The 23255-nt window shown below is 38.9% G+C and overlaps 1 protein-coding gene across 1 annotated transcript; it reads left to right on the plus strand.

Annotated features, from left to right (window-relative positions):
- The first annotated feature begins 3773 nt into the window (after positions 1-3773).
- LOC123977957 lies at positions 3774-9387 on the plus strand. Its single transcript, XM_046061046.1, has 2 exons — positions 3774-3892; positions 8196-9387. The coding sequence occupies exon 2, from the start codon at positions 8205-8207 to the stop codon at positions 9087-9089; it is 885 nt and encodes a 294-aa protein (XP_045917002.1). The 5' UTR covers positions 3774-3892; positions 8196-8204; the 3' UTR covers positions 9090-9387.
- The last annotated feature ends 13868 nt before the right edge of the window (positions 9388-23255 follow it).

Consider the following 23255-nt stretch of genomic DNA (forward strand, 5'->3'; position numbering starts at 1 on the left):
TTTAACATAGACAGAAATTAAGTCCACCACTCAGCGTAAGAAACTGACTGAGAAAGGTATTCAGGGCCTTTAAGGAGTACCAAAATGTGTTTTATTTATACGTAATGAAAAAAAGTCAACTTAATCTAAATATTTACTGCTGAATCCCTCTTGCTATTTAGGGCACACATTCCCTTAGTCATCTTGTATAAAGTATTTACAAGACATTTACCTTGTTGTTATCTGTGACACAGTAGTGTTATTCTGATGGAATGAAGCAGCATTGACATGGAGAAGTTATTAAAACCTTTTTTTTTAGGTGTGAAAAAATCTAAAATCAAAAACAAGCCACCGCACACTGAAATGACTTTTCTATATTCATTGTGAACAACGCGTTGCACCTACGGCTTCTTCAAGTTCACACAGTGAAACTGCAAAAACATTGTGTTAAATCTGCACTGTGTAGCTCACATGACCAGTAATCCCACTTTCTATTTTTTCCTCATACATTTTTATGTGTTTTTTCATTTTTATAAAATCAACATATTACAAAAATACTATAATACAAATGGCATAATTTGATTAATATCAAAAAATAAAACATCATCCCTGAGTCACAAGAATAATGACCTATCACATAAGTCTATAGACAGACTCACATGAAGCCAACTGACAAGGAACTACTGAATGCCTTAGGATAGATAACCTGTGGGTCCTACCTCTGTCCTTCTACCACTGAACCAGACCCAGCATCTCTGCTTTTCCTGAAGGTGAAACACGCCTCAGAGAAAGGTGTCTAATAATCATCTCAAGAAAGAGCTAAAATTGTGTGTTTCATTAAGTCCATGAGGCTCAATCGTGTTCAGTTCATGAATCCAAAATGCTTCCCATGTAAAAAGTTGGTTAATCAGGTTACTCCCTCTTGGATTAGGACTCAATCTTTCAAGTGAAGTAGCCGACCCATGATTATTCTCTTTATAATGTCTAGCAATGGCATAATCTATGTTCCCATTCCTAATGGCAGCCTTATGCTCTGCCACTCTCAGTTTGAGATTCCGTTTAGTTTGGCCCACGTACATTAAGCCATATGGACATCCCATAAAATTGTAGTGAAAGCCAGTTAGTTTGTGTGGTTTCTCTAAACAGGGGGCTGACAACAATATCTCTGATATCTGATATGTGATATAAAAGCTGATAAATGGCTCAAATTTGGGTCACATTGGGTCACAAAGATGTTCCAATGTTTTTTTATGATCCGTTTAACTTGTCTAGAGATGTTACAATATTCAGAAACAAAAGGGTTATTATTTAAAAAAATGTCTATCTTCCCACAAGTCCATGAATAAATTAAATAAAAAGCAATATTTTTTAGGTGTATTTTGTGTATTCTTCCCACTTTGTTCCTCAGAAGCTTCTTATTTGATCTTATTAGATCAATACCTCTCTCACGTCTGTACCCTAAATATGAAGCTCCAGCAGCAGCTGCCAGCTTACTTAGCTTAATGCAGAAACTGGAAACAGGGAAACAGCTAGTCTGGCTCTCCAAAGTAAACTAAATCCAACCTCAGAATTTAAAATGGAACATGTTGTATCCTATTTATTTAATCTGGGGGGGGGATATTAGGCTTGGTTCCATGGCAGTTATGTGCTGTTTCCAGTCTATATGCTAAGCTAAGCTAATTGGCAGCTGGCTGTAGCTTCAGCGCACGGACATGAGTGGTATTGATCCTCTCATCTAACTCTTGGCAAGAAAACCTATTTCCCCAAATCTTTCAGTCCTTGATTGTATCCTTACTACCTTATAATGATAATAATAATAAAAAAAGTACTTTTAATATGAACCATACAAACACCTCCAAATAAAATAAAAGACAAATTTAAAAAGAAGGCATCACACAAAAAAAGCTTTCTTAGATAAATGTATTAAGCAGAGAGATAACAGAGATAAAACAGGGAACAGATTCTTGAAGCCTGATCTCCTCTGAAAGATTATTCCACAGTGTAGGGGCTCTGACAGCACAGGCCCTGTCTCCTTTGGTTTTCAGCCTAGACCATGGAATGGCTAGCAACACCCTAACAGAGATCTCAATCTGCATCTTTGCTCACAGGGGGATAAAAGGTCAGAGATGGGCCAGCCCATGCCTGGCCTTTAAAGTAATTAATAACAATGGCCGTTTGTTGAGACTGCCTGATTAAATAAATTAGCAGGCAGCTAGTGCAAGGATGCGAAACCTGGGGTCATATGGTCACAGTTAAAAGCCAAGCTGCAGCATTTTTGGATTTACTGTAGGTAGTGGATTGAGACAGGTTTATAGGGAGTCAAGTAGTTGAGCAGGAGGAGATAAAAGCATGGATGAGTTTCTCCAGATCTGGGTAAAATAAAAAAACATGGATCTATATGTGTCAAATGATAATGAGTTTAATCTGAGCACTTAACGGTTATAGAGCTAGTCAACAATGCACCAGGTGGGTCATTATGCATCCAAAATCCAAATCCAGGTACATGAATGTGCTAATGTGTCAGCAGACACACTTTGAAAATAAAAAGTTTGGTGGTGCTAAGTCTATATGTACAGCACAATCAATATGTGTTCATGTCAGTCCAGTTTGTGTATTTTGAATTATGCTGGCCACAGACAAACAAACACAACAAAACACAGACAGACATGGATGGATGGATGGAGGACTGAAGAACAGAAGGACGGACAGAGGTAATCACATCCCCTCTGCTCACTGGTAAAAACTTTTTCTCTGAAAAAAAAAGAACACAGAAACTCTAAATCAACACCTTCAACAGATTGTTATTATCTTTGCTTTCTTTATTTAGCTTTAGAGAGTACAATCATTACAATAAAGGTGCTTTTTACCCCTAGCAATCATACAGAATGCTAAATCTTTATAACATCTCCACATGTAAGAGATTATTTGTTACTATTGTGTGTGCACACCAGATGGTGCTTATGTGCATTATTTGGTTAGTTCATGTATTCATTATTTTGTGTTTAAATGCATGTAAACAAATTAACATGTACTTGCATTTCAATAAAGCCAAATGCTAGTTCATTAAGGAAGTTACAAAACATTTTTCCCCCACTTGATTTGATTAGTTGAATTTAAGTGAGTCATTAAAATTAATTAAGCTGATGTTTAGTTGAAGACTGTTTAAATGAGGCTTTGATACGGTATAATGGACTTGTATTAATCGGGTTCAGGATAAAGACGATGTGCCTTACTTTCAGAATGCATTGCATGAAAGTGTTTGGGATGAGATATTAAGAAAACCCCTTCATCTTCATCACTCTGCAGACTTCAGATGCATATGAGTGAGTAGTCCCAAATAAAATGTAATAAAAGGCAGTGCAAGTTCCGAGCCTTCATTTGAAAGAAATGAGAATTTGCTTCAGATGATCTGATAGGTCTGGACGGTTTATAACATCGCAGCAGATCAGAAATGTATTTAGGCCCTAAACCTAAATCCATGTTTTACTAAACCCTGTTTTAATTTCTTATATTCCTAAAGTGGAAGTGGGCTGATTTTGAAATTGTCTTGATGTGGCTATTAAAAGTTGGTCTGAGATTTCTAGCGTGGTTTGTGGAAGCGACTGAAAGGGAGAACTGATTTTTAATCCTTTCTTCTTTGGCTTCTTCTGTGAACATTTTGTTCACTGCTCCACGAGCTACAGTCGGTTGTTTTTCGATAGGTTTCATGGATTCAAACTGGGGCACGAGCAAATTAAGAAATGAATTTGATTGTGTTTTGTCTATTTGCATGTGTTTTCTTAAGTTGTAGTGCATTGAGCTTTCAAGGCCACCGTACATCTACACCAAGAATTTAAGGTGCACAGACTGTAGGAAGGGAGTGCCAGTTGAGCAAGTGCTTCCTGTTTGTGTTGCACATTTGACCTGTTCTGGGGTAAGTAAATAATGGAAAATGTTATCAAAAAATTTAAAGCCAGTTCGGACATGATTACAGCGACTAAAAACCGTTGTAAAATATACCTAAGGGCATGTGAGTGTTTTTCTAAGAACCAATCTAGAAAGTCCCATGAAAAGGAAACAGAGTGCTATTTGATTCTGCATAACTACGTGTTATCTGGTTTCCTGTAAAACACAAAGCTAGGACGGGACTTGTCATGCACAGTGAGAGGCGTTTAGTGCCAGTAGCGCTGAACGTGCATGAAAGGTCAGTTTCAAGTTTTTATACAGTCTTTGGTTCCAAAGTAGACCTAAAGTGACCTTAGATCATTTAAATTATCTCAACTGGCAGATGATACAATTTTTTTTTGTCTAATAGAGAGGAATGGATCAAAACAATTTTCTACTGTATCAGGCTTAAGAATGAACTTTATTATTTACATTAAAAAGATAAACAGACTGAAATGAGCATACTTTCCTAATAAACTACCTTACGCTGCGCACCACATGACTGACCGGATGGCAGCACTTCTCCACCATCAGCCACTATCGTGCTCACAGTTTTGAACAAACAGGTTAAGGCCGCAAACCAGCGAACATGAAACTAGAATTAGACTCTGTATTGACTGCTGCTTATTTGTTTAGCATTATTGGCTTTTTGATGCATCCTCCAATTAGTGCAGCGCTACATATGATAATATGCTTGCTACTGTGTGCCGGCGGCCATCAGTGCGTAAAATAATAACACTTAAATGTTATACCTAGTCTTTGGTGGCGTTTTTCACGCTATTGAAACTCAAACTTTGATGCAATATCACAGACATCTGGGGCAAGTAGTGGACTGCTGTGTATGTTTGTGCGTCAGGGCATGAGATGAGGCTCCACACTGCTGCCACACTGGTCGGTGTGGTCGCTGCCACACTGACCACTGGTTGCAGTTGGTTATATCTACTGTAATACATCTTTATCATAATTCTTTGTTAAAATATTATGGATTATGCCTATTCTTATTGTTGCACTATATATTTCAGTTTGTGTGGTTATACGTACAGTAATAGCCTACATCTATCTATCTTAATCCTTGACTATAACAAGGCCTGTGTTATCAGCTGTGAATGAAAGTGTGTGTTTGTGTGTACATCTTTCTATATCACAATACTTTGTAAAATATACTCTGTTATATCTTATTGATGCACTGTAGGCGTACAGTATATTGCAGTTTGTGTGGTTGTAGCCAATCTACAGTAGGCTAATATATCTATCTAGATCACAATACTTTGATAAATATAGCCTACAATATTATCGATTATGCCTATATTCTTATTGGTGCACTGTATATTGCAGTTTGTGTGGTTAACCTGCAGTAATAAATCGCTCTATCTTTGGTTCTGGCCTACAAGAAGAAGGCCAGTGTTGTCACCTGTGAAGGAAAGTGTGGTGACCACTTGATGGTTGAATCCAAGCTAGACTGATTTTAACAATAAGAATATAGTTAATCAAAAATTAGTAGGCTATATTTAACAAAGTATTATGATCTAGATATATTTGTTACTGTAGATAGGCTATAACCACACAAACCGCAATGTATAGTGCAACAATAAGAGTAGGCATAATCGATAACATAGTATATTTAACAAATAATTATGATAAAGATGTATTACATAGTAGATGCAACCAACTGCAACCAGTGGTCAGTGTGGCAGCGACCACAACAACCAGTGTGGCAGCAGTGGTCTGTGTGGCAGCAACCCAAGACTGTGGAGCCTCGTCTCATGCCCTCTCTCTAGTAAAGTCTGGTTCGCGATGTCTTCTTCATACTTTGGTGTTTTTGAATTGAATAACGGCAACCATGCGAATAAAATACTATCTATTCATTTCCAGGCCATTTTATCAACTTAGTTAGCCATTTAACTTTGGAAAGTATTGTTTAAGGTTTCAAAACTTAAAACCTCAATTTTTTATTTTGCATAGGGTATCTTTCCCTAAATAATGACATTTGTTCCTCCAAATTAAATTGAATAAGATCTTGTCTAATTCTTTGTATATTTCAGTAGGCATTTCAAGTGATAAGGATACATAGATCTGGATATTCCCTCAGTATTAGATAGTACAACTCTACCATTCAGTGAAAGATGCCTCATCCACCACATGTTGAACCTTTTTCATTATTTGTTTAATCATAGGGCTGAAGTTTAGGTTATTGCAGAGTTTTTCATTCTTATCACACCCAGGTATGTAACTGGTTTCTTCACAGGGATATCTTTAACTTCTGATAGTTCACATTCCTTAAGTGGTAGCCTAATAAACAGATTTGTTCAAGTTCATTCTTAAGCCTGATAGAGTAGAAAATTTCTCAACACATCTAATTGCTTTGATCCATTCCTCTCTATTAGACAAAAAAAAATTTGTATCATCTGCCAGTTGAAATAATTTAAATGATCTAAGGTCACTTTAGGTCTACTTTGGAACCATAGACTGTATAAAAACTTGAAACTGACTGTATTACAGGAGTATGAGACACCATGTAGCTCTTCATTTCTTCATGTGGCTGTTGTTAATTAATGGAAAAGTAACAATAATATTCAAAAAAACATATGATTTTACATAATTTATATAATCTCTTACCACATCTATCTAACGAAACCTCATTTCTTGACTGGCAATCGTTTTTATCTCATAGATGACATCTTTGTCCTGTCTCAGGCACCGTAGCTATACTGCTCGCTTGGGTAGAAGAGGGGGGGGTGCAATTCGCAACCCTCACCACTAGATGTCACTAAAACTTTCACACTGAACCTTTAATACAATGGAAGTACCTGGAACACCAGAAATGTGGTGACGCAGTTTAGAAATCCGCCATGTTATTTACGTGGCTGTAGTTTTTAGGGGTTTATATTTGAGAAACAAGGAGTGGCCGGTAGACCTGATTCCAGAGGGAGAAGGGAATACGTCTCCGGCAAAACTGGGTCAGTTATCTCTCTTTAAGAATTTGGAATTGAATCATTTAATATCAATATAATGTTAAGTTTAAAGTACAATGATTCTAGTAGGCTAATCTGAGTGTATTTGACGGTCTTTGAATAATCTTGAGGAGTTTTGTCTAGATTCTGAATAGGAGGATAAAACTCCTCTAAATTGACAAAATAAGAAAGTTGATCTTAACTGCACTTCTATTTTTCCATTCTATTTTTATTATTTTCTTTGATTATGACTTTATGTAATCTATATTGATTGTCATTTTCATATATTTTGTACTTTTTGTATGTTAATAAATTATTGAAAAATTAAGATACAGGCTAATGATTTTGGGCCTCTTGTTTATTACATGAGGGAAACCAGGCCAAGAAAAAGGCACCACACACTAACTTTTGTTAAACTACTACTATTTGCACTTAATACTGGGAACATTTGCACATCCCTGCACAAATGTACAGCTCTTTCATTCTAAAAACAGGTATGTTGTAAGTTTTTATTGTAAATTTTCTATTTATGTTTGACCATATTTTCGTGAACCAACCAATCACAGCCTGGAGGGGGACTGACATCAAAGAAAAAGTTGACATGCTACAGCAAACTCTCTAAATGTAAAACTTGTTGTGCATAAGTGGTTATGATTATTGTTAGCACTTAGCATTAACAAATTAGAGACTAACCACCATGTAGACCATTTTTCTTGCGCAAAGATATAATGAAGTAAAACAACCCACAAACATTAACTGCTGTAACTGGAATCAATACTTTATTAGTGGTAAGCTATATAGTATACTATTACCTTAAAATTATAATGAATTCACTAACATCAGCCCTAATCCAACCTTAACCACAGTGGTGTAATATCAGAAAACCGTTTCATTTGTGAAGCAGTTGAATTTCAACAAATGAGCTGTTGAAATGTTACAAATAATCTATAAACTATCTCTCAGCAGACTATCCAAACAAAGTAAAACCTTTAAGTATATTATTTTATTAACATTAAACTTTTTAATTAATGTTATATTATACTAATACACTAATTTATACTTGTTACTCATCCAGGTTGGGGATGTGCCTCGGCCTGAGAGCAACACGTTCCCCTTGTTCTATTTTACATCTATTTGACCAAAGTTATTGTTGTAGTACAAATGTTGTTAGTGTGTGGGCGCGGCGGTGCCAGCCAATACACACCAATATGTGAATTTGGAGTACGGGCACCTATTTTTTTCCACTTCAAGCCCTGGTCATAATTATGTTGAAGCTCACAGTCATGCTGCTAACTTTATGTCCTATTCTGTTTACTCATGATTTATCTTTCTTGTTTGCAGTTACTTACAATGGCCAGCTACATAACTCACCTTGATGTGTCCCTTCATGAAGATGAGGAGCAAATGCTCCAATCAAAAGGCTTCAAGAAAATCAATGTTGATCTGAACAAAGGGGCAGGAGGAAACTTCATCTACATTTGGTACAAAAAAGTAAGAAGCGCAGCACCAATCACCAGAGTTCAAGTTACATTCAATGATGACATGGGTGTTGGATTGATCAAGGCAGGGTACACAAAGATCCCTAAAGACCTCAATGCTGGAGCAAAAGGTGATTACATCTACCTTTGGTACTTCAGAGGAAGCACAAAGTACGATACTCCCATTGTGGACATTGATGTCACTACAGATGCAGAAAGTGAAGCTAGCAAGTTTAGCCTGGACTGGGAGAGACTGGTCTGTGATCTGAACCGCAAGGCTAAAGGGAACTGGATTCATGCCTGGGTGAAGAGAGAGACACAGACATACATCTGTGATGTCACTGCCACTAATTCCTACGGATCAGACATCGACTACTTTCAGGAAGGTTACATCCGTATGGATGAAGATACTAATAGGGATGCAAAAGGAGCCTTTGTCTTCATCTGGTACCGTCAGACCACTGACCCCCACACTGCACTCAAGGATCTGCAAATCTCCACCAATGGCAACGAGCGTCAGGCCTTTCAGCAGCAAGATTACCAGCCAGTGAGTGTTAACCTCAACGAGGGGACAGGAGGAGACCCGGTGTACCTGTGGTACAAGAAAAAGGAATTTAAAAATCCCATTAAAGGCATCACCCTGCTTCTCAACACAGCTGCTTTTGCAGAATATGAGAAGGCTGGTGTCACTGTCATCAAAAGAAATCTCAACACAGGCAATAAAGGCAGCGTTGAGTACCTGAGTGTTAATCAGTGAAAGCATGAGAAAGCCTTCATGGCAAAATAGCTTAGGAGTTTCAACACTCACTGAAGTGGAAAGCACAGACCAACAATTTTTTTCTATATATATAATCATTAATTAATTATATTACTTTAGTACTATTGGTAATATCAGAAAGGGTATATGGATTCTACTTTTAAACTTGCTGTTAATGAAATCAATCTATTTCGAATGGGTGTTTTTCAACATTGATGTTAATGATTGATTGAATGAATACTAAGGCTCTAAATCACTATATTTCCTGCTTTTCAATAAAGACTATAGTGCATGTGAAGTATGTTTCCTTCAGACTCTATGCAATAGAAACTTCGCTTGTATTGTCATGTGTTTCCATGCTTGTCAGGAGTTTAGACCAGAACCCAAAAGCAGACAAAGACAATCAGTAATTTTAACAGTTTAATTACAGCTCAGAGGTGTGGGAGTCAGTCAGGGTTTTGGGGGAACTCTCCACAGTGTGTTGGCGGGACTGAAGTTGATGGCATGGCGGTCATAGTGGGTGAGCTTGGTCCAAAGGCTGATCCAGTGTAGCTGAGAGCATTGGCCGGTGTGGCGGGCAAGAGAGTGGCAGGCAGGCAGAGATGAAGGCCATGTGTTTGAAGACAGAATGGTTTAGGAGTCAAGCAGGCAGACAAAGACAGAGTAACAAGTTGAACTAGGTTGACGGGCTGGTACATACTAATGTGACTCAACAATCCAGCTGAGCTTGTGAGTGGTGGATCCATGCCCCCTTCCCAGACTGGAGAGAGACAGTGAGGACAGACAGACTAAGCATACCACACTCAACCAAGGAATACATAAGCAAAACCCACTCTTACACACATGTCAGCTGTATAGGCAGGGAGTCAAGGCAAAGGGGTCGAGACAGTGCTGACAAATCAGGGCCCATATTTATCAAAAAAAAAGGGGGTATTTTGGAAAAATACAAATTGCTCACTTGCTAACTTAAGATTAACTTAAGAATTTATTATGATGGAAAAACAATTCATCATTGATCCTGGTGAATAATACATTAGCTAAAACAATGATGCGACAGATAATTAGCCGAACCACTGCCATGATTTAGCAATTCTTCAGTTTATATCTTAACATTACTATATTTATTTGTGTGTTAATGTGCTTGGCATTAAGTGTGTGCTGGGCATAAGTTCTATAAAGCCTAATTCTTTACCAGAATCAATGTTCCTATTGGGCAGTGGTGGCCCCATACATTTTTCATAGGGGTGACCCGATGGGGCTTGTCTTGGGGTAGCACACCAACACAGTGATAGATGGTCAAAAGTATCTATCTGTTGTCATTTTATTTCACATTAACTATAATGAAAAATATACATGACCTGCTATTGCATGGACATAATATACACACATGGGCTGTGGGCCCTGAGAACATTTGAGCTGAGTGGCATACACTAATGAAACAGCTATGTTACAATTGCTATAGAGGTCAGAGGTCGCACACCTCTGGAGCAACTAGGGGTTAAGTGTCTTGCTCAGGGACACAATGGTGTCTCACAGGGGGAATTGAACCCGGGTCTTCCACACCAAAGGTAAGCAGCTTATCTGTGCACCATCACCACGCCGATGTTAGTTCTGTTCAGATGTGCAGTTCAGATGAGTAGTACCTTGGGGCGGGAGAAAAAAACGATTCTTAGATTCATCGCGATGTGGACGTGGAAGATTCTGAATCAATTAACTGTCAAAAACAACGATTATTTAAATGTTAATTGAGAACTTAATGTTGACGGAACGCAAAAGGTGGAACTCGCAGAAGTGCAGTGCCCAGACCGTCTGTGGCATGCACATAACAGAGACCAGGCTGCGTCCGAAAAGTCTTTTTCGCTTAGGAAGGTTCCTAACAGTGATGTGAACCGGAAGTATTTCAGTGGCAGCCATGATAAGAGCTGGTCGAATTCTCTAAAAGCTAAGGAAAGGAGCCTCAAGGCTTCCTTTCATATCTCCTTTAGCATAGGGTACACCGGACCATCCTCTACGAAAGGAGAGAATACTGTCCCACAATTCCTTGCTGCAGCAACATTTAAAGCTATGCACGTTGTCAAACTCAAACCATAAAATCCATTGACCAAATTAAGCAAAATCCTAGTAACACAGGGTTATTATGATACTTTAATAAGACTGACAATTTCCTTTCTTTTGGTTAAATTTCTTTAGGCTTTGCTGTAATCTAATTCTGTTTCAACACCATTTTGTTTTGGATTGTTGAAATGAGCTTCAGGCCTAAAGTCTTGTGTTAGAATTTTCTACAATAAAAAAAGAAATCACTGACCATGACGGATAAAGGATGTTGATGAGTTACCATTGGCTATCAAGCCTTTTCTCTCTTATGCCATAACTTGCCAATATGCATAGTCTATGTCTTGAACTGTCAATAACTGAGACCCATGCGAGCTGTGTTACTAGTCTTGTAATGTTGCAGCGTGCAAGCGTGCATGTATTTCCAGCCTTCAGCAATAAAATTAACTAATTTTTCTTCAGTCACAGATGCTGACACCCTTGCATTAATAAAGGCATTAATTAAGCTGGATGACCTCTACATTAAATATAATTTATTATTTCAGTGTCTCCCACACATTGATTTATTTGTGGCGACCTGCCACATTATCAACGCTGACTACTACATTGATTTCCAGTTACTTTGTCATCCTATAACACTGTATATACACAATAATTGGCATTCATGTTGATAAATTTGGGTGCGCAGGAGGGTGAGTGTGAGCAAGCATTCTCAATGTGACAACACTTTCCATTATTTGGTGACTGGTAGCCTATAGGCCTGCGCTTTTTGCTATCTTGATTATGAAGTCGGCCTGGCCTAATATATTCAACCATGTTGTCCACCTTTAGATGGTCTGCATTAAAACAGGGCGCAGTGTCAAAGATGCACTTTTTGTAGTCCATCTTCAGAACATTGTAGTTTCATCACGGCTGTCACATAATTACGTCACTTGGAAAAGAGCAGTGGGATTCTCTTAGACCCGCGGTCCTCTTTTCCTAAGTCCTTATGAATTCTCCTTCACGTCTTTCCTTGATCACATGACGTTTCCATCGAGGTCAAGGAAAGGTGGTTAGGAAAGATTACCATGGTGACACTAAGTGTCTGTCAGCCCTGGTGAGAGAGTGCCTGTTCCCCCTTCCACCCAAGAATTTGCATTTAATAAATTGTTTTTTTTTTAACATGTATTCATGTATGTTTTGATGTGTATTTAAGTGTAAAGTTATAATCTTGCTGTGGCAAGGCTGGTGGTGGCGCTAAGAGGAATCACCACCAGAATCTAACGATCCGACAACGCCACCTGGGGACTTCCACCCCAGGAAATGCTCTATTTCTGCTTTGACTAACCCTTTAAACAAAGACTACACAGGTTCATTGAAGTAATCCAGACGTGGCTCCAAAAGAATAACTCTTTTATTGATAATTGGTAACTGGAGGTGCCTGGAAAAAAGAGGATGGTCAATAATGTAAATAACAATCAAATTATGATGAATATAAAGGTTTATTACAAAATTGGCAAACAAGTTATTTTATTTTTAACAAAGGACACTCCCAGTTATTGAATATTATTTTACCAAACAAAAAGACAGAGAAGGCCAGGGCCAGCTGTGGAGGGGCAATCTACTTAAGGGTGCGCTCCAGGAGTGCACCAACTTACCCACCGCATGTGCCCACTGCAATCGATAGTCACTGCAAACGGTCACTGCAAATCGTGTCACTACCAAATTGTGCCCCAGTGCCGTTAACACTACAATCAGTGAGGGAACCCACACTAGCGTGCCTAGCCTCCACCACAAGCCGGCCACTAAAACCACTGAAAAGGAAAAAATACAACAAGTTAAATAGACCAGCTGGTTATATCTAAAATACAATCATAGTCAACTAGGGGAGTGCCACCTAGAGGCACCACAACTAGAGTGTACCAGCAACAATTGTTAAAATCCAAATTTAACAAAGGCAAAACAGCAGCAGACAACCTACAATTAAAAGCACACACATATTAGCAACAGGTTTAAAAAAGTAATCAATGTGCAATGTCACCTCAGGTAGTTATTATACTTGTTGCTCATTAAGCTTCTCCTACCTTAACACAGTGTTCTGTACAGGACAACACATCATGCCACTCCAGACAGGAAACCTTGGAATCAGCCAAACCACATAAAACACGCAGGCAGCAGGCTGCTGCAAAACATACACCCTCAGTTATTGGGAAAACACAGTGCAAACATTAAGACAGGTCTTTTTACTCAATCACCTACCTAAACGTCACAGAGGGTTACATGTGGCAACCTACAGGCAGGGAAAAGGCAAAGAGGCAACAATGATAACACAGGGATTTTGTAGTGGAAGACAGTGTTGGACAAAACAAAACAAATGAAAAATCTGAACTGGAGAGGTTGTTTTATAGTGTTGTTGATGCAGTGCATGGAGAGTTGTGCGTGACTTTTGGTGAGCTTAACAGCCATCTCGTTGGTGTCCTTGCTGCCTTGGACCCGGAGCCCGACAGAGAGAACTTTATGGATACAGTTTAGGTAAAACCTCTGCTGGAGCTAACAGGTACTAAACTGGTTGAATCAGAGTATATCGTGGGCCTCAGTTTCTTTAGAACAAACTCTGTGAAAGTGAACTTCCTCCAGATGATGGAAAATGGACACTGAGCAACATTTATTCTGAACACCGGCGGAGCATGCTTCATAAACGGAAAGCCCATCTCATCCAACTTGCCTTCGAGAAGGACCTTACCAGGTGATTCAGAAACGAATGGAGAATTATTCATTCACGAGGCGATTCCACTCCCAAAAACATTGACTTCAACTGTATTAAGAACGTGAGTAGGCCAGTTATTACTCTATTTACGTTGCACCCACGGTGGTGTAAATTATTTGACACTGATATGCAATATGTGTGTCATAGTTGATTATGCATGGTTGATTTAAATCTTAACTTGAGATTTGTGACAATTAGGCTGGTATTATGACATATCTTTAGTAGCCGAAATATGATTGGGCAATAGGCTTGTACTTAAGATATTGAAATTGTTGTGAAACTGCTGTAGCAATAGTTGGTTGTCCTATAAAACAATTTATTGGATGTCATAATTAGGCCCCCCCAAGAATATTAAATGCCTGTCCACTGATTTGTTTCTGCCGCCGGCTCTGGAAAGACTAACCAAGACGCTTTTGGTGAGTTTTACTTGGTTTCTGTTAAGTTTGAATGAAATGTGTTTCACAATGAGTTAACCGATTAGTTCGTTGAACGAGAGAAACATGAATTCCGAAGATGTAAGTTGTATTTTCTCAGTTAGCATACAGGTGTTAGCATACAGTATTTCCACATTTTCTGAGTATATTTTGTTTATTAGACAAAAAAAACTAAAAAAGCTTGTGTAACGTACCCAACTCGTCTCTCGCACACATCTCCCAGCTAAAAGTACAAGGGGGAGGCCTGAGCTATCGGACTATCACCTCTCAAGGCACAAGTGATAATCCAAGACTCAACGGGCCTTGACTAGCTGGTTAGCATGCTAATTTAAATAGATATCTCGGCAACACAATATGTAGACGTCTTTGACATGAATTGAAAACTGTTACTTCTTCACATTTAATTTAAATTTAATTAATTAAGTTAAATTGAGTTTAATTGAAGTTTAATTGAATTTATTGTAATTTTTTAAATGTTTTCAACTAAAATTCTGGTCATATCTTACATGTTGTACATTTACGCTTGGTTAGATGTTTACAATGAAAGTGAAAAATTAGTTTGAAAAATGTTTATGCGATGCTAACATTTAGCTTTTTTACACCAAAATTTAAACGTTTTTTTTATTTGACCATTCAATACCCAAGTGAAGTGCTTTGTTTCTGCAAGTTCAAATTTAGCTAATTGTGCCATTCGTTATTATGGGAACTAAGGAGAGAGAAAAAACATCAAGAAATGGTGGTACCATCAAACAATAATACAAATCTACTAATAAAACTGACGGTGTTTGAGACATTTGTGGGATGAAAAACCCTAATTATTATGGTACATTGAGGAAGACACAGAACCTTCTTTTTCAGGCCAAATCCTTTGTTTCAGATCAAACAGTGCAGTCTTGGTTCAGAAGAGGCCAAGACTTGAGAAAACTCCTGAGCAAAGAAAAAGCATCAGTGAAAACAAGGGCTCCAATACTGCTCAATCGCCAGGGGACTCTCTCTCTCCTGTGGTTCATCCATTATTCAGCAGGATAACAAAATACTTTTTGAAGGAGACCAGAGGATAGTACAGGAACACTATGGATTGTTCTGGTTTCTGGAGTGTCTGTAATACATTCTGCCTCATCATCTCACATCGCCTTTAGTCCATTGGTTAGTTTGCTGTTTATGCATCCATCCACCTTCTCTTCAGTCATTTGAGGTAGGGTCCTGAAATCACAGAAGTTAAATGGGGCTAGACCTTGACCTAAAGCGGATACAGAGACTGATGACTGAACTATAGTCAGGACTTATTATGCTGCATACTTGGGACCAAGGCGAGTATCTGTTGCATTGATGACAGATAGGGTAAACTCTCTTTTTATCTGTCTGTTTAGCCAAATAGGGTCACCACAGAGCATAAGGTGAAATAGAAATCTAGATTTTCAGTTTTATGTGTTTTACACATGAAAATATATAAAATAGGTATTGTGCAGCCTTTAACGCCTTTGCAAAACGCTCTGCTGATAATTTTCCTATATGGCAGCCTGGGAAGAGAGGACGGGTTACAGAACAACTCTTGTGCTGTCAGCACATTGATACAAAAAAATTGGACAATAGAATATTGAAAAACGTTGCCTGGTCTGATGAGTCTTGATTTCAGCTGCGACATTCAGATGGTAGGGTCAGAATTTGGCGTAAACAACATGAAAACACAGATCCATCCTGCCTTGTATCAACGATTCTGGCTGGTGGAGGTGTAATGGTTTGGGGGATATTTTCTTGGCACACTTTGGGCCCCATTAGTACCAAATGAGCATGTTTTAAACGCGACAGCCTACCTGAGTATTGTTGCTGACCATGCCCAACCCTTTATGACCACAGTGTACCCATCTTCTGATGGCTACTTCCAGCAGGATAATGCACCATGTCACAAAGCTCAAATCATCTCAAACTGGCTTGAACATGATAATGAGTTCACTGTATTTCAGTGGCTTCCACAGTCACCAGAGCCCCTTTGGGATGTGGTGGAATGGGAGATTCACATCATGGATCTGCAGCCGACAAATCTGCAGCAGCTGTGTGATGCTGTCATGTCAGTATGGACTCAGGAGTGTTTCCAATACTTTACTGAAAGTAAGCTGAGTAAGAATTAAGACAGGTCTGAAGGCAAAAGGGGTCCAACCCAGTACTAGCAAGGTGTACCTAATAAAGTGTATATACCACAATAGTACAATAAATAATATTAAACCAATGGGTGACCAATAAACCTCATTTAATACTTTGATTGATTGGCTCTTGTTGCTCTAAGCATTATTTAAAAAAATGTGTATATATACACTATGTGCAGAAGACTGAATTTTAATTATTTCTATTTACTTCTGTCTAGAACATTATAGCATTAAAATAACAATGTATGTGTCGAAAACAGGTGAATCTTATTGGCAATGCTGAGGTAAATTGGCAGTTTGGCAGTCCTGTCCTGAAGGTGACTTTTGGTAATTAAAACTAACGGTTGTAGTGGGGTGTGTTTACGGGTATATACAGTATCTTTCTGCAGGCAAACCCCCGAGCTCCAACAACTCCTGCTCTGACTTGTGTCTGCAGCCTATGTCTCTCTCTCTCTCTCTCTCTCTCTCTCTTGCTGATACAGTCCGGGACTCAGTTTCCTCGGAGTCAGCAAGTGGAGCCTGCAGAAACAACAACCTCCTCCAGCACACACACACACACACACACACACACACACACACACACACACACACAAAGTGATCTCATGCATGGACACATTCTCAAATCCATTCACACAAATGAACAAATTATTTGTTACGGACTTTTTGCACGCACACACACTTATGTAAGGCCCTGAACAAAAATGATTGGGGTGGTGAAGGGGGCAGAACCTTATATTTGACTATATTTGAAAAGCAATCCCTCTCCAGCCTTACTAATGTATTCTTTTTCTTTTCATTTGTAATTGAACAGGCCATTGGCAGATTAAGTCAAAAGCTGTTTGGAAATGAAACCCTTTTTGGTGGACATGTCTGTTATGTATTCTATACATCTATACAGGTGGGTAAGCTGAAGCTATGGTCTTGGTAGTGTGGTGTAAAGCCAATGACACATTCTAAACTATACTGTAAAACTCGAACCACATGCTTTGGCAATGCTGTACTTAATTGTGATCAAACCAATGAAGCTCATTTGAATTTGAGAGTGCAGGCAAATCATTAGTTAGACAGATAGATAGATCCAAATGGAGAAGGTGGAGAGAGAGAGGAGAGGAGGTGCATGGGACATGAATATCTGCACAGCCACAATGGCAGACTGGAGATGTGCTGGGATAGAGGGGTGGGGCTGAATCCACTGCAATCCCTCCACCCCCATTTCTCGTTCTCGTACACTGACACAGGGAAAAAATCCCCCACCCCCCACCCACCCACCCATCCCGCCTTCAGCTACTCATCACACTGCACTTAGGACCTATTTAACACCCCTCTGGCATTTCAGTCAACAGACTCACTGCACACAGAGCTCCAATCAGCTTTCTCTGTGTGTATTTATGTTTACTGGGATAGTTGTTTTATTGGAGTGGTGGTTACAGCTGGGGGATGAGAGGGAGATATAAGACTCACATCTTATGCACAGATCTGAGAAATCTACTACCTCACAATTACCTTGTGGCTCTCTTGTCGTGTTCCCGTCTCTCCAGATTTTAATGGTGCACCCACAGTCTTTTAATTAAGGCAATGCACCATCTCTGTATGCTCAACAGCACCAAACGACCTCTACTGTCATGTCGAGGTGTGCCCTGAAAATATTTGGCAGTGGGGAGAAGCAGAGGAAACACTGGCACCTTGTGGCAAGGGTTTGGTTCAAGACTGCAGCCTCCGGTTGTGAGCAGCTGGATGTTTATGATGTGGATTGTATGTTGTTCTTTGCTTGTGAAGATACAAAAACAATGGACAATCACTAAGAAATCTGTCAGAATGAGTTAATATTTAAACTCATCAAGACCAAGCACTGTTTAGTGAGTCAACTGTTTTGTCTATCAGGACTTTAAAAATCCTTTATCACATCAGGAAACAGTCATTAAAGCTTTCAAGCATGGTAAACAGTCTCTCTAAAAAAAGGTCAGAATTTAGAATGAAAGGATTTGTGTGAAAGGAATGTGCCGATAGTGTTTGCATGTATTTTGTCCATCAGTAAACAATCAATGCAGAAAGTAACATTTCACATAGTCTAAGCATTAGGTTCAAAGACTGGAATGGATAGGACTGATCTCAACAAATCCCATGAAAATACCAAAAGCAATAACATGTTAGTCTGTCTCTCAATACTTCTAATACTTCTGTACCCTGTCTGTGACTCTCAGCCCCAATGTATGTATGAGACATTGCTGTGTCCCCTGGCCAACTATGTTCCCTACAACGTTTGCAATCATTAAACGCTAAAGGCTATCGTGTTCAGCCTAACGTAATGTAAACATGGCTGCCGTCCTTACCGTTTAGTCTGTCATAATGTTGTTAGCATTTTAAATAAATATTTCTGGATCAACGGTCTGTCACCATGGGTACAGGGTGGGTGTGTGGGTGTTTGTGTGTGTAGTCTGATAATTTATTGAAGGAGTTTATATTGACGTAGCATCGAAATGGGTATCAAGAATTGTGGAATTTCTCTGGTATTGGTATCGACTACTAAATTTCTGGCATCATGACATCACTACTCTCCAGGGCACCAAAAGTGGAGTAATCTGAAAACATTCCCCAACAAATGCACTCCTGTTTGATTAATGTTTACAAAAGTTTACAGTGCCCAGCTGTTTTTAGATAATTACAGAGCCTTTTATACAGAATAACACCAGCCTTATCCTTTAACAATAAACTGCAATTATTAAGGTGAAACTGAAGCTCGATGAACAGACTCACCATTTGAATTACTGAAGATGTGGGCAGTGATTCAGAGGTCTGGCACCAAACCTACTTACTAGATGTAATACAGGCAATACCACTATTCTTATGCTGCTAATGTTGAATGGGCCTTTTTCAACATGCTACTTGTCATATTAGGAAAATCACAGGTGTAACTAATGGCATTAATGGCGGCTCTGTTCTATTCAAATGTTCCAGTGAGCCATGACAGTGTGACAGTGAGCCTGCATGAACAAAACCAGGTTCTTGAAACTGAAGCAGCTCATAAAATTGATCATTCACAACTGTATTTTTCCTACCGTGACATGGCCAATGTCTTCACACAATGGTTAGTGCAATATTATATATAAATTGATTTTAAAAAAAGATTTTGCAGCACAACAAACTGCACAATAAAACAACACTGCGTGTACATGGTTGAAGACACCAGAGCTGGAATAGTTGTTATAAGAGCTGACAAAGTGAGCAAAATATAAACCCATGATGTGTGTTATCTGCACAAAACATACTTTATGAGTACAAAAGTAGGAAAGAGAAATCCATCAGGACAACGGGCATCACTTTTTATTCAAATGTTTTTTTTTATTCGAATATTTTGTGTTCATGGAGGACACTTACATTAAGATGATTAAGAAAATGTTTCAGGGCCAAACGGAATCAGTTCACTTGGTTTCAAAACTCCAAACTGCAGGCGATGTTTGATAGCCATGTCACATGCTCCCCAAGGAAGCTTTCAATTCATCTCAGGATACAAATATATATTAAACTCATATAGTATTTGTGTTACCTGCTTCATGTTTGGACCAGACTTGGTGAACAAGCCAAAGGTGAAGAGTGATGGGAACTTTGAGAAGGAACAAAAAACAAATATCAATCACTTGCACGTACATTTCACAAAACTGTGCTTACAGAAAAATTATAGAAGTTTGCATATAAATAACATTAAATAACCTCCTCCATTTACTCCCCATAACTCCTTTGCTTTTTATTGACTTGCAGTAAATACAGAAATAAAACTGTATAATCCATGTTGATTTGAGAAATGTTTCTACTTGCAAGCATCAAGTAGTATCACAGTTGTTGCCACGCTCTGCTGCTGCATTTAACATGAGTAGCTTTGGGTAAGCCTTTCAGCTAAATACTCACGCCTAACTGTGACACTCATCCACATTTAAATGCTTGGAATAACTATCAGAGTCTTAAGGCTTTTGCTGACTCAAATAATCTGCTTTGGCCAGCAAATACCAAGGTAGAAATTACAAAAAAGAGAGGTTGAACAATGTAGCTACTGTAGTGAGGAGTTTCCTGCCCAGGCTGAATCTGACAAAGAACCAGAAGAGCAGGCCGCCACAGAAGAGCTTAACTACTGAGAAGAGGCCACCAATCCTGAAATAGGCACAGTAACTAACCTGCAGGTGGAGGAAAAAGAGGGCACGAAAGGCAGAACGTAAAAGATAAAAAGGGAAATTAAAGGTGACAGAGAGGGAAAAATAAGGGGATACAGATAACAGATGAGGGGGGGTATGAGGAATAAAGGGAAAGTGGTGTGTCGAGAGGGAAGTGGGAAGAGGTGAGGGACACGGAAGAAGTAATAAGAGATGAAATTGAAGCGATAAAAGGAAAGGGAGGCGGGTGACAGAAGCAAATGAGAAGAGAATGGGTGAGGAGCATGTAGATGCAAAAGGTAGAAGAAAAAAGAGAAAGTAGGAGGGTGGTAAGAAATGCAGAATCATATTGAGTGAGGAAGAAGGAGGATGACATGGAGTAAAAACAGAGAAACAGTTGGAGGGAGAAAAAAGAGCGAGGCAGAAGAGCGAGATGAGATGTCAAAGGGAGTAACGAGCAGCGGGGAAGAAAGTGATGAATCACTACAGATGACTCATCATATTTCCACTTTGCTGGTAGATGGCGGTCTAAACAACATAATGAGATAGTTTCATTAAGACCCGTTTCTCTGGCTGTGATCAAAAGAGTGACAGCTGCTGGAATGGCTGACCTAGTTACAGGTACAGCAGGGGAAAAAATGTTTTTGCTTTCTCACAGCTAGGATGCAGAGGTGCAGTCAAAATATGAAGGAGTGTGTCTTCTCAATACCAAATATTAAACCTCTTTGTGTCATTTTATGCAGCGTACCACACTGTGCTCCTGAAGGACACAGGTAGTACTGAGACATTAGCAGTTCTTAATCCTTCTGGTCCTGAGGCATGCTCAGACGCAGCAAAACGTTTCGATGCACGCCCAGTTACTTACTGTCTCAAACACGGTGTGCCAAATTACTGATCGCATGGAAATTTACATTTACGTTTTTGTGGAAAGGAACATGCAAATGAGGTAGAATCTAAGCTGCAGTAAGAGCTGTTAGACGAGCAAAGGGTGACTGTAACCTTCTCAAAATGACTGCAGATACTGTATATATTTGAGGGATTGCCTTGGTCAGCTCTCCCTTGCAAAAGGGGTTTGCAACCTCAACGAGACCTAAAACCTTTTTCAGAACTACACTTGAGCTAACCCAACACAGCCAACACATTACTAATACTGTAACGCAAACTAGTATAATATGTAGAATACAGATTACAAGTGGATTTGTTCACGTAAAAATATTATTATTTAGCCCAATTTCCAGAGTACAGACACAACTTGAATCATATTTTAGAGTTGCTTAATACAGAGATCCATAGTGCTACTATAGGCCAAACCCTCTTTTCTCTTTTCTCATTTTTTTCCTGAATTCCGTGTTCAACAATTGAAGCATATTTCAATCATCAGAAAGGGTGTAATCATGTGGATGAACACAATTTCAACAATTCAATAAGAAAAAGAAAGAATTTAATCAACATAAATTAATTTGATGTATCATGTTAATGTGCATTTAGAAATATTCAAATGTATGTGCAATTATTTATGTGGACAATTCACAATGAATATTTTGCAATGGTAGGATATCAAAATACTATTTGATACTATTTATTGGGGACAATTCATTCACAGTGAATTCATTGCTGCCTTTCACATACTGTGAATTTTCCCGTATTAAATATGTTGTTACTTTACTACTGACAATTTCTTCCCATGTATCTGCAGGATGACCTCCATATGCTGCTCGAACACACAGTAATAAGGGTCTGACTGAGGCTACTCTCACGTGGGCAGCGCTCCTCCTTGTTTACAAAGCCTGGCCGGACGTAGCCTTTTTCACTGAAAAAGGCCAAAATAGAAAAACAAGAGAGTTTTTTTTAACGCTAGTGGTGCTATGGAGCAATTTTCTACTGATTTGATGCTTTACAAGCACATGCAAGCATAAATGGGATGGCATACTGCTTGATCTGGCAGCTGAAAAATATAAAACCTCTCGACACACACATACACAAACACCGAAATACACAGAGACAGCAAAGTGGTTTCACACTCGCCGAATCTATCTCTGCTTGCAACATCAGCAAAGCAGTATTTGAGCTCATTTCATCCATTGATAGTCTTCTAAATCTGTCTCTCCGTCCCTGCCTGGCCCCGCGTTCCAATAAAATTCCATTATACTGAATGTAAGTCAGTCTGCCAGAGAGTTATAATCTGCACATCTCAGCTATCTTGCACAAACAGTGTATCTCAAAGCGTGCATGATTTTTATTGAGTAACTTAAGTTGATCTTGTGTCTCACTTGCAGAGTATGTTTCATTGCCTATAGATTAAAGTAGCCAAAATGAAGGCTTTCGTTCAAGAACATTTTTTAAAATAACATAGGCCTATGCTTTCTTCCATTTATTTAGTGTTGATTGCATTTGCTCAAATTGCACTATGTTGTAAATGAAGGTGTTATTGTTAAAATAATATTGCATCTTTCACTTTGGAATCTATTCAAATGAAGCTCAAGTGTATAAAAGATACAACAGTTTCAGTGGGAAAATCCCTCTCTGCTGTGCACCGAAGAAACAGGATAGCCTCCATACGCACCCCTCTGTTGACAAACTGCTGCCAAGCCCTACATTCCAATAAAAACGTTATTACTCAAAGAAAAGTCTTTTAGCCAGACAGTAAT

Source organism: Micropterus dolomieu, linkage group LG10 (assembly GCF_021292245.1).
Source record: "Micropterus dolomieu isolate WLL.071019.BEF.003 ecotype Adirondacks linkage group LG10, ASM2129224v1, whole genome shotgun sequence".
In the NCBI taxonomy this organism is placed as follows: domain Eukaryota; kingdom Metazoa; phylum Chordata; class Actinopteri; order Centrarchiformes; family Centrarchidae; genus Micropterus; species Micropterus dolomieu.

Coding starts and splice junctions, on each gene's coding strand:
- LOC123977957 (XM_046061046.1), top strand. CDS start 8,205: ATGGCCAGCTACATAACTCACCTTGATGTGTCCCTTCATGAAGATGAG.